The 12859-nt window shown below is 46.5% G+C and overlaps 1 protein-coding gene across 1 annotated transcript; it reads right to left on the bottom strand.

The window, feature by feature from the left end:
• Positions 1-4936: 4936 nt before the first annotated feature.
• AREG (amphiregulin) lies at positions 4937-12602 on the bottom strand. The gene is made up of 6 exons (XM_055797575.1): positions 12508-12602; positions 12204-12386; positions 9519-9702; positions 8907-9065; positions 7105-7207; positions 4937-6188 (listed from the first exon to the last, which is right to left on the bottom strand). Exons 1-5 carry the CDS (start codon positions 12548-12550, stop codon positions 7120-7122), a joined length of 657 nt encoding a protein of 218 aa, XP_055653550.1. The 5' UTR covers positions 12551-12602; the 3' UTR covers positions 4937-6188; positions 7105-7119.
• Between the last annotated feature and the right edge of the window lie 257 nt (positions 12603-12859).

The following is a 12859-nucleotide window of genomic DNA, read 5'->3' as shown; positions in this document are numbered from 1 at the left end:
GTCTTTTTCAGACAATATGCTAGTGCCTGCACAGAACATCTAAACAGAACCAAGCCACTAGCTACTGTACATGTTCTTGAAAATCTTTCATCCTAAATGAGAGGGACTAAGACCTGACAGGACATTTGTTGCCCTAAGCCTTGGTTTGGTTTTGTTCCATTCTGCTCCACCCAAGAAGTGTCTGCCTTTCATCCCTTACAGTAATCATCTCCGGGCATAAGACAGGAAAGCGCCTTTTAACTGGAAGGAGCCAGATATGGTATGAAAGCAATGCAGACAGATATCAACGGGAGCCACACTAACTCTGTGTCTATGGAAATTACATTTGAAAGTTTCATTTGCAACTCTTTCTACTTGCATTCTCCGTATGCACCTTTAATCATTTCTGAACACAAATGACGCGGCTTAGAAATGTGAGGGTAAAGGATGCAAGAGGAAGGGAATTCTGGTGGCTGAAACTTGGGACAGCTACCAGTTTCAGCTCTTGTTGGACCACCAACAATTCACCTCACCGTACCAGCAGTGAAATAAGGAGCAGAATTCAGATCTGACAGTGCATCATATGATCTGGATTGTTTCTGAGGTGCTCAGACCTTTTACTGACAGGAGCTGTGGATGGTTTAATACAGCCATTTTAAAATATATACATTGCTTTAGACCCCTAAAAGTAATTTTTGTTTCCACCATTTTTAACTAGTTACCTGCAGTGCTGAAGAGATTTCCTTTCCTAAGCAAAAAGAACATAACTGATGCTAAAACACGAGGTAGTACGTTATCTTCCTGAAAACTACCAGGCTTCAAGCACCAGCCATAAACTAGTTCAGTTTGTAAGTGACTGCTGTCTGATACCTAAATACAAAGTCATTGCCAGCTGTGTGCCACACTCAAAGAAGGAAGCTATTTTCCAAGGTCTGGGCCTAAGCATCAATAAGCAAGAATCCACAGGCAGTTAGAAGTGATGATGGTGTTATCTGACTTTGCATGCACAGCATTGGAATGAGGGTATGACATCTAGGTTAAGGCATATTGGAAATACTGGATTAGATCAGACTTTCAAGAGCATTTAGCTTTGCTTTCTGTCCCAAAATGTGAAGAGAACAGGCTGCATTATTTCAGTCAAAAAACGCTGAGCTGGGAAGTGGCTTTTTCTGAATTATATGCAAAAAGATATATCTTTCTGACACAAAAAGCATACGAATGAAAATTTGTTTTTCTCAAGGAAAAATGCTACATTCCTTACTAGGAAAATGTATTCTGAAAGCATTTCTTTACCTTGGATTTAAGATGTCCCACCTCATGGGTCTCCTTTAGTTGAAAAGGCACAAATCCTGCTTCCTTGGCTTTGGGCCTAGATCCACAGTAAGCAAACAATAGCTGTTCTCCTCTGACATTCACAGGCGTAGCTGTCTCAACCAAGCAAACTCACGAGTCATAGGCAAAGCCAGACCTGCAGTAAATGAGGATTACTCGCTCAAGGAAGGTGTAACCAGCAGAGGAACGATAGGTATGTACAGCTTTGTTCACAAAATGAGAAGGAATCAAGGTTTGCTTATTAAAAGCTCTCTGACCCTTCTGTCCACTGATCTATCTCATGTGAACAGACTCCAACACTTACATAGGCCACGGGCCCTGGGTCCTTGAGTGCAGTCACTCACTGCATTCAGCTGTCACCAAAAACGTGAGGCCGTCCTATCAAAGGTAACACCTCAAGAGCCAAGTGATCACAGGATTGTTCACTGAAGCAAGACACACTGTTAGCACATCCAGAAGACCTCTTCAAAAAGAGGTGTTTGTCCCAGTTAACCACCTTGCATTCAGATATGGTTGCTCAGGTAGTTTACCAAAGTATTTGTAGTGCTAGCAGGTGAGGTAAACATAATGATATGAAAAAGGCCCAATACTATTTTAAGAGCTCAAAACTTTATACCAGTGACTGGAAATGGCATCAAAGGTGGATTTAGGCAAACCACTGCACAACAGCTACTTGCAGCCACTGCCAGTACAAACACCTTCATAGATGTCCACGTATACCTGGATTTACTGAAGAAAAGAAAAACACCTTAAACTCGTACCTTTTCATTGCCACAGAGAGCTGGCCTTCCCGGAATACCCAGCAGGCTAAGACTGAAAGTAACATCTACTGCTCCAAGGGAAAAGGGGCACACTGGGACAAGGGCAGGATGAGGGAAGTGAAGCCCAGATGTAGACAGGAAGCTACTCTGGTCATAGGCAACTGCCAAACACTCAAAAGCACCATAAATACACAATAGAGAAAAACACCGTGAGCTATCGTTTTTTCTACAAAACGTGATAATCATGGAGAACAAAACATTCAGGAAAGAGGAAGGAATTGTGCAAGCAAACATGACCCTCATGTTACCAGAATTCCTGGATACTGATCTGGATATCAAAAATACCTTGCAAAGTCAGCTGTGTATGCAGAAAATTGTGCAAGAACATCTCAGGCTACTCTTCCAGGTCTCCACTGAGGCAGCTACAAGTAACAAGGACATAGGAGCTCTCCCATCAAAGTAACATTGCCATGGGAAGGTCAAGAATAATCTGGAGGCATAACTTACTGGTAAAATATGGGACCAGAAACCCAGGCATGCTTAGCAGAACTAAGCTAACTCCCTGGTGAGGGGACCAGGTTAACAGCCAGGTGATGCATATATCCTGAAGAGCAGACCTGGCTGTGCAGGATCAACAATAAAAATTATCTTTGGCCTTGCCCTACAGCAGATCAGATTTGCTTGTCACACATGTGTAGCATCCTTGGACAGCAAGAGCCTTCCAGACATACAGTTCCACCCATCAGTTGTGTTTGTTTAAGTAACCAACCCACTGAACACTGTAGGTCTTGATGGTGCTTGTGCATCAAATTTATATTAGGAAGCTGGCAGCAAGCTGGCAGAGCCATAGCTCAAATAGAAAAAAACATTACTGCATGCTAGAAATTATAATTGATTAAAAACATAAAGGAATTAATTTATTTTTTAAATGCAAAGCTGTACAGCAGTTCTGAACTTAGTTACATGTCATTCCTGACAGGGAGATTTGCCCTCAATTCCCTGCACTAAATTTCTCAAAAAGGAATTCCTTCAGCAAACACAGAAAACATTTTACAGTGCTCAGCAAGCCATCACAGGGAACACGGGAAGTTCCCCACCTAATGCAAGACAGCAGTCACCTCTCAGGCACAGAAAAGCTCTGCTCTGCTAGCAAGCACTTCAGCAACGATGGATGTGACTGACCCATAGCAAAAGCCTTCTCTCTGAGGGAGCTGCTGCCTACCCTCCTTCTCAGAAAATCTGCTTGTGACCTAAACCCTTAGAAAGGAACACGTCTTCTACGAAGCATGCCCTCCATTATTTCCAAACTTCCAGCTCAGGACACCCAGCCATAATTTTCCTTCCCGATTATTGACAGGAGTTATAGTCCAAGCCACAACACCAGCTGGCACTCAAATTTTCAAGTCCAACCTCCCAGAAAGTATTCAGTTGGGACCCTCCAGTTCCTAACTGCCAATTTTCAGGAAATACCCTCCCATTCACTCAGTAACTATGGCATGAAAAATACACAACAGATGAAATTCACAAGTTACACTAGTAGCTTTGCTCCTGTTAGGGTTTCAGGCTGGGAAAGGAAAAGGGAAATCAGCTCAGTTTTCTATGCTCACATTGGTTTAGCCCATCAAGTAGAAAACCTGATATGTAAGAAGACTAGAGGTGGAAGCATTTCTGGAAGAAGAGCCTTATGGCTTTCAAATGGGAGTTGTACTCCATCCCCAGTCTCACTAGGCTATGGCTCAGTTACCACTGAGATTGAGCTTGTTTACCCAAAGCAAAAAGCTTGGCATGACTGACAGAAACAGCTTTTCTTGCCAGAGCTCTAATAACAAATGTCTGTGGAAAAGCCGCTTGGAGAAGTGCTGTTTACTTTGGTAATGAAGCATGTTCCCTGGAATGAAGTCTTGCAATCTTCCCAAGGGATGTTGCAATACATTTACCTCTACCTCAGCTCCATACCATACAGGCTGCTCGCAGAGTCTGAGAACTACTTGGCTATCTCAGGAAGCCAAGGCAAATGCATCTCAGCTACTCCGGACAGGACTACGCTCTACTTTTACATCAGGTACGCAACCGGAGTCCCAATTCAAAACAGTGGTTGGTTCCCTCCCCTGCCCCTCTGCTTCAAGCTAAGGCACAGCCAGCAACCTTTTGAAAATGCTTTTGAGAAAAGGGCCTCTAAACAAGGCTCTCCACCTTTGTGGCTGTGGCTTTAAAGCCAAACTCACCCCCTTGAAACTATTTTTTTTTTTTTCCCCTCAGGCAACTGTGAACTTAGACCCCAGCTCACCGCTGGAAATGTTTAGGGAAAACATCAGCACACACTGAAGGCCATCCAGGAAGAAAAAGAAATACAAGGTATAGTGTAGAAGCCAAGGCTACCTTTTTGTTTCAGGAGTCACTAATCTGAGGCTATCCTGCTTTTCATCATTTACTTAAGACCAAGTTTCAAGCCACTGTCCAAATTCTCTCTGACCACAGAGATGAAAGGCTCTCCCCTCTTCAGTACTCCCAGCTCCCGAGTCCAGTGCAAAGGGCTACTTGTTGGCTTAGACTTCAGCTTGAGATTTTGCTCCCAACGAGGTGGCTCACTTAGCCCCTCCCTGATCCAGTAATGAAAAAACAACTCCTTTGTAGTTGAATTAAATGGACTTCCTACAGAAACAGGTACTTGCATTTGCACATTTTGTTTACAAACAACTTGCACACCTGTGAGAGTACCAAGCTCATACTTCACACATGGCTGTATTTCTTCACAGCTGTACTTCAGGCTCTTAAGTGTTGAAATTCCTGCTTTGAGGAGAAACCAAGCTCTAATTTCAAGTGTTTACATGTACTCCTGAGAGCAAGAAAAAATCTTACCATGATTAGGTTATGTAAAAAGTTTAATTATAAAATAAATAAGTTTGTTATGGAAACATTAAATATTAAATACAGTAATAAATATTTACACATTTACAGATATGACTTGACAATAATGGTGTTTCTCTGCTACCAGAAGAATTCTGCTCTGTTTATACAGAACACATTCACTCTTCCAAGAAGAAACTGAACTCAAATAATACTCTTGTGCTCAAGACTGCACGGACAGTTCAAGAAACCAAGGACACTTGGGTCAGAAAATTGAGGTAAGTTGAGTTCTTTGCACCAGACCGTAGAGCACAAGAGACCACTGCTTGCTAAGTGTCAGTGCATTAATTTAATTCTTCAAAGGAACAGGTTCTTGGTCAAGTTCAACTGACTGGATCTGATATGAAGCATTTTATATTTTAAGTGCTGCTTAAAGCAACATTAAGTATCTGGGTAACAAGTAGCTTTGCATTTATAACAGATGGGTCCAGGCTTATTAGCTTGTTTGAGCATGGATCTCTTCCTTCAGATACAAAGCTTCAGATCTTGCATTTACTGTCTTGGCATCCTGAGGAGACTAATGTTAACTCAGGCTAGCACACACACAAATGGTCTCTCCACTCACACAATGAGTCCTACTGAATTCAGAGGGATTACTTTCCACACATACAGTAACAGAACCCAGGTGTGGCTGACAAAGATCTGTCACCAACACCCTGCAAGTCAGAACTAGAGATGAAGTCCTTTGAAGCCGATATCAACAGGGAGCACAGTGACAGTAGATTTAGATTTTTCATCCACTGAGGTCTAGGAAGAGAAGTCATCCAGAGCTCTTCCCTTTTTCACTTTGGGAGAGGGAAGGGATTTTTTTCTCCCCTCCATCTATTCTTTGAAGCCGTGACAAGCTCAGAGTTAGAGCTGCCAAAGGAGACTTGCTAACAGAAGAAAGTCCATCCACACAACAGCAGAGACTGGAGCTCCAGCACTGATAGAGGGCTCGGTAGCAGTAGTCTCTAGCAGGTCTTGATAGCAGGTCCTCTCTACCCCATAGTGGCAGCTCCTTCCACATCATTGTGCCAAGGTGCAGCGGTAACTGTCCTCCCCAGCAAGCGATTCAGCAGCAAGTGGCATGTTGACATCTCCTTGCAGCAGCCTCTGTCTTTATGAATCAGGGCTTAGTGGCAACAGCTCCAGCTCACAGTGTCCAGGTGGATGTATCAGGTAGCCAGAGGTACCCTGCAGCCTGGCAGTGGCCACATCAGAACTGCTCTGTAAGGGGCAGACCAGGCACATTAATCACTACCCAAGACATAAGCATTCTGTGCTAGAACCACACAAACCTACACCCAAGGCTGGTTGGTTAAGTGCACACACCTGGGGACGCTCTGCCAGATACTCTTCTGCTTCAAGTAAGCTTTGAGCAAAACTCTCCAATTGCCACTGGACAAAGCAGGACAAGGTCTTTAGCTTCCATGTGGCAAAGCAGAACTTCCAAGTTCTGCCAGAACTTCTTCAGGACTATCCTTTATAGTTGCCTCCTTCAGCTTGTAGTATAACTCAGCATGGGTTCTTGAGCCTGCTGTTAGGTACACTTTTGCTCACAAAAGACAGACTTGCTTGCTCATTAACATCCACTACATTTCTCCCAGGAGTGATTCACCTAGGCCAGGGAGCTTTAGCACTCAGTCGCTATGACAGTATGGAACTTGACTGAGAGACTATCTAGAGTGCTCAAAGAACTGGCAGTTTTGTTTTGGTCTATAGCCTCTGAGCACCAGAAGCTTCCTGATACTTAGCAGAAAAGACATGAAAAAGCTCAGTACTTCTCTCATGAGAGGTGATGACTCCTCACTTGGCTGCTGCACTGTCTTCCATCATGGAAGTTTACCATGGTTTCTTGCACAAAACCTGCCCTCTGCCCAGCTGTTAGGGATATTTTTTTTCTTAAGTCCACTTATCTCCTATCCTCACTTTCTTCAAGACAGCATCCAGAAAGTTAACAAAGCTGTTGAAGAACTTGCACAACTCTGTTTTTGGGAAACCAGAGACCCGAGCCAGTCATTTACATGTAATCCATGTGTTTCAAAGCACTTGAAGCTTTAAAAGCAAACACTAGCTTCACAAAACACACAATTCTCATATGGGTTACTCCAGCCTAAAAGGCATTTCAAGTCAGCTTCCGTACCTGCTTTCTCTTCATTTACACACCAACATGGCCATTTCTGTTTTCTTGTCGAAGTTTTTTCCTTTCTTCTTTCTCTTCATACTGAGGACACTTTTTCCTGACCCTGTGGAATTATGGCATGTTAGAGGTCAATTTGAACTCCGACATTCATCCTGTTGCCACCAGCTCCCACATCCTCTGAAGCATTTAGACTTATGTCCTTTGAATCCTCAAAGCAACTCCTCAGTACCAGGAAGCTTCAAGCAAGGCAGTTTTTAAGCTTTCAGCATCAAGCAGTATCTGATGATAAAAATCAAGGAACCCCCAAGTCAGGTACTGGTAGTTTTGCCTCACAGAGCCAGGGCTTCTTGGCTTAAGCCTGATTAGTTTATCCCAGGAACGGAGCAAAGCACCAGGAGGCAGATTTCCTGGTGGCTTTAGCAAAGGGCTGCAGAGACCAGACTGCTTTCTTCCTCCCCACAGCAAAGCCCTGCAGATTTAATTATCTCAAGTCCCTGTCCCCTTGACATGTCCCTTTTACACACCGCAAGCAAGATCCTTACTGATGTTTTCTTCCCCAATTTCTCCCACCTTTTCTAGTGACTGTTCCAAACAGACCATCTAGCTTCTCTGGATGAAGGTACTCATTAATGAACCGCATGCTTCAAGCTTGTGAGGGTTCAGAGCATTAAACAAATGCAATCCTATTCCATGGCTCACTCCAGAAACTAACAGCGATCATTTGCTCTTACAGCACTACAGAACTAGTTATCTCTCCTAGCACCAAGGAATAAGGCAGCATTCAGAGAACAAGCATTCACCCCATCATTCAAGTTCAGACCTAAATATGAAGCAACAGTGAAATGGCAAATGCGCACCTTGTTTCCTGAATTGCAGGAAAGGGTATACAGCATGTAGCCAATTCAGTTCATGTACTTCAAGATCTAAAATTAGACTGAACATTTGAGTTTCACCTAAGATATCTCAAGCCCTACTGTGGTGGAGCTGCAGTGTTAGAACTGGAGTACTGCTCCAATACCCAGGAAATGCCAGTCTGGCTTCCTGTGCTGAATATCTAAACGCGGCACAAACTCCTGGCAACAAGCAAAGGCACAGGTAGGCATGAGCTGCTGCACACTCCTTTTTAGCAGGTACGAAGAAGAGTTCAATATATGGCTTGCAACACATACCCAGAAAAGCTCTTTTAATTTATTCACAACAGGACTCCAGATTCTGATCACCCACTGCACTGAACTGTCAGCAGTTAGTAGAGCTGGAATGGTTGTTCCCTCCATCTTAACAGCAAGCAGTACAACATTTGGGACTGACAGCATTTGCTTCCCACAGTGTAAGTATTTAAGCCCAGCAACCTCGATTAATAAGTGGACAATTGCAGCACCACTTCCTTCCCTCCAGCTGTGTACCCAGCTGCTGGATAATATCCTTGCATGAGGTTGTTACATTACGGCTTACTGGCTTCTCCATGAGGATTAGGGAAGGCGCTGCTGTATCAGCATTAATGCTCCTCCTCCACTTCCTGCTGATGTTCTGCAGCACTGTAACTCTCCTTGTTGTAGCAACAGCAAAAAGGCTCTTGTTTTAAAATACAGGGTTCACAGCCAAGAGCAAGAGAAAGTGAACACTTAGACACTTAGGAACTTCTCAGACTTTGCTTCTACCCTCAGTACCTACCCAAGCTGGTCAAAGAAGTCAGCCCTTTTGAATGCCTTCCACACAGGTATTTCAGATGAGCTACACACAGTTTTGGGGCTACTGGACACCAGCCCCGCTCATGCTTAAGCTAGACAGAGGATAATACTTACTGCATTATCACAACGGTAAGTACAGTAATGAAGCTGAAGCTCGAGAGCAGGACAGCTACTACTACCAACACAGTCTTCGAGTAGTCTGCCACATCATTCTTCCTTTGAGTCTTCATGAACTGTTCACCACAGCGCTCACCAAAAAAATCCTGATGACACCTGCAAGTAAATATTAACACAAGTTCTTATCAGCTCCTGTGCTGTCTGGAGCCAAGGACACCCACACACATTCAAACCTGACCTAAGACTTTTTCAGAGTTTCCCATGAATCTCAAGATGCTCGCTTCAGAGCATGTTCATGAAATGCAGTCACTGCTCTAGCACAAGGTTTGTCAGCATTTCAACAAGTTGAGATTAGTTTGGGCGTGATGTTCCAGGAAGACACGCCTTTTCATTCTTTTGGTTTGAGTTTATGACCAACTGATGAGTTCAGTGGCTTGTTATGCACCTCAGATTCCATCATCACTTAATTTACATGGCAGAAAGATTCTCAGTCAAAATATGGCAGGAGATGGATCTATGCCAAGCTGACACTGATTTTTTCCCTCCAAGCCCTCGTATGCCACTGGCTCATGCCAATCACACCTAACTCACAAGGTACAAGTAACTTACTTGCAGGTCACCATCTGGAGATGTTCTAGGTATATGCATTCACCATGGATGCAAAAGTTTTTGTACTCCATTTCACAGGGAGTCCCTTTCTTTTTGTTTTTCCCTTTGTTTTTCTTCCTTCTTGATTTGCCGGCATTCTTCTCACCCCCCCTCTTTGTTGGCTTGGGTTTAACCACAGGTTCAACTGAAAAAGGGACAAGATGACTCAGTCTAGACATGCTAAAAAGACAGATTCTGAAAACTGAGTTACAAAATTTGGTGAGGGGTTGGGGGACAGTCACTGCAGGAGAACCTGTGACCAGCAAGCATCACACAGCTGGGCATTTCACACCCAGAACAAAGGCAGCAAGATTAGAAGCGCACTAGGTGCAACTCTGCCACCATTAAGTCCTGTGCAATGCAGACCAAAAGCAGCACACGCACATGAGCCAAGAGAGCCACCAGAGATGAAGAGCAGCAGAGTTGAAGGACTGCAGCATATCACAGCCTAAGACACTTGAGTCAAACTGTACAGGTTCAATCAAAGACCTGTAAAGAACACTTGAGTTCACACTGAGCCAAGCCATCCACAGTTACACATCGCCTCGAATACAAAGGTAACAGCCTCCATCACTCTAAACTCTCCATTCGCATCAGTGATGAAAGGCATTATACTCACTAGATAGTCCTGGGCACTTGCAGAGGCAAGACAGCTCGCCACCCCAGTTAGCATACTTGTTTCTCCCAAACAACCTGCAGTGCCATCTTCAGCAGAAGATTGTTTGTTTCCAGTTCTTCTACTTTCAGAAAGAGGCCAAGTGCACCAGAGGAGTGAAGGCAGGACAGGCTGCAAGAGTCAGGTTATTTGTTCTGCCGCTTACTGTTGCCCCTCATTATCTCAATTAAGACAAACCTCTAGAAGAGTGTGGTTTAAAATGCCTTTGGATTTAAGCAAGGGCAATCATCTTCCTTTCGCTAGGGAGAATGAGCTAAAGCCAGTCACTGATTAAGGGTCATAGGCTCCATAGCTGCTCCATGCACAATCAAAGCTTGACAGCACTGTTTTAGAGCCAGCTGGTCAAGCCTTCTCTGTGCAATACTGTGCTATCCAGGAGCAAACAGTTAACTAGGTGAATTAGAACAGTAGTGCTATTTACAATACTCTTCAATTTCTCTATTGTACACTGCAGACCTAATGAAAATAATCTTGGGAGTAGTAGTATTTTACCCAGAGCACTATGCATATAGGCAGTCACCACAACAGGACGCAACTGGATCCGACTACTTCATAACCCTGTATTTCTAGTGACAGGAGAGCCTGCACAAAGAAACAAGGTGTAATTCACTGTTGTCTAGACACTGATCATTTTCACTTCTAGAGCAACAAGCCTGGCTTGAAGTTACTTAAAAGTAAAAACGCCTTCAGCAACCAGAAGTCTGATTCAAATGGTATAAGCTATATTAATATGTAAACAAGGAACACTGTTCCTGCAGCAAGGTTTCCTGTCCCTGGAAGTGTGAGCTTGCTACTGACAGCTGAGGCCCTGGCTCTGCCCAGTCTGAGTCGACATTTAGGTTCACACTTCCATAATTGAGGCCATCCCCATTCCTCCCTCTTTCAGGCTCAGCTCATCAGTTTGATCTCAGTGTCCCTGTCTGCAAGCTGCACAGCCAGGAAAGCCATCTGCAGTTGAATCATAACAGCTTGAAGGCTCCACAGATAAACTTCATGCCAAGTAGAAGAGCTGGTCTACAAACCAGTCACCTTTGGTAGCAATTCTGGTTTCTGTGCAGTTATACAACACTTAAGTCACCAAGCCAGTAGTTTCACAGGCCAAACTGCTCAGTAACTCTGACATTCCTGTTTCCCCTGGAGGTCTTCAACTCATGAAAAACTTCACCAAGGGTCCACAAATTCCCTAGACTGAGCATCTGGAGTATGATTCCCCCTTCACTTAAGAGGTCCTTCAGATTCAAATCTCAGGGTGTTTCTGCAGAAAAAAAACCAGTAGCCAGACCCACCCTAGAGGGCAACGGCACCAGCCTACTAAACATCGACTGAGGTTCAAGTTGGTTGTAGGTACCTGGCTTGTATTACAACTGTGCTTAGGACAGAAGCAGTGAAACCCTCCTATCCCCATGGTCAGGTGGGCTATTCTGATCTCCTCACAGCTTGGCAAGTGACAAGAAGCTCACACAATAGCTATCGACAGTGAAGCATTGCCTGAAAGATGCTTAACAAGCTTTCCTGCAGCCACTTAAGGGGTATAAGTGTTTGCTTTCCCAGGAAGTTTTAGTCAAGTCCAACCCAAATAAACCATTATGAGAAAACACCCAGAAACCTCCTGCTGCAAAAGAGACAGTCTGATGTAAACCCGCCTTTAGGGTCACGCAGCACCCATAAACACCACTGAAGCTCCCACAGCAAGTGGGAGGCCGCTGCCCCTCACAGCCCTCAGGTTTACCAAGTCGGTGGTCCAGCAGGCCACCAGCTAAGCCGCAGCCCCCACACGCTCACACTGTCACCACTCACGGCAGCCCACTTCGAAGGCAGCGCTTCGAGCTGAAGGACTGCTCACCCCATGCCCTGCAAGCGTGGCAGCCATGCAGCGGGTGAGCGGACAGGAGGCAGGGCCCGCAGCCACCCCCGGGCCTGGCACGGAGGGGCCCCCCTCACAGCAGTCCCCCAGAGGGCCACCGGCTCACCTCGGATCAAGTCGTCTACGATGTACTGGTGGACGGGCAGCGCTTCCTCGTACTCCTCATCCTCCTCGTAGTCGGGACCCGGCACGGCCTCGCCTTCGCGGGCCTCGGGCTGCCGCGGGCCAGCGCCCCCGCGCCGCTCCGGCTCCGTGCCGTTGAGCGAGGAGCCGGCGACAGACCGGCAGGCTGCGAGGAGAAACGGCGCCGTGGGCAGGGGGCAACCGGAGCGCCGCTGCCGCGCAACGCCCCCCGCCCCCGGCCCCTCAGCCGCCCCGCTCCCCTCCCCTCCCGCCGGCCCCGCACGCACCTGCCAGCACGGCCAGCGCGGCGATCAGCGCCACAGCGCGCATTGGCGGTCCGGGGCGGGCGGCGACGGTGACGGGTGTCGCGGCGGGCGGCGGCGATGCGCAGCGCTCCATGAGGAGCCGCCCGCCGCCGCCGCCCGCTTTATAGGCGGCCGCCGGCCGAGGAGCGGCGTCAGCGGGGCGGGGCGGGCCGGGGCGGGCCCGGCAGGTGAGGGCGGGCGGCGGCGCAGGCGCGGTGCTGCCGCCACGGTGGGCGCTGCGGAGGGGCCGCGGGGAGGGGGCGGCGGAGGGGCTGCGGCCGGCCCGGCGGCGGGGCGGGGGCGCCGGCACTACCCGCCGGCTCCTCGCCGCCAT

Source organism: Falco peregrinus, chromosome 2 (assembly GCF_023634155.1).
Source record: "Falco peregrinus isolate bFalPer1 chromosome 2, bFalPer1.pri, whole genome shotgun sequence".
Lineage (NCBI taxonomy): Eukaryota > Metazoa > Chordata > Aves > Falconiformes > Falconidae > Falco > Falco peregrinus.
Note: the sequence above shows the minus strand (reverse complement) of the source record. Positions and strands in the feature narration are given on the sequence as shown.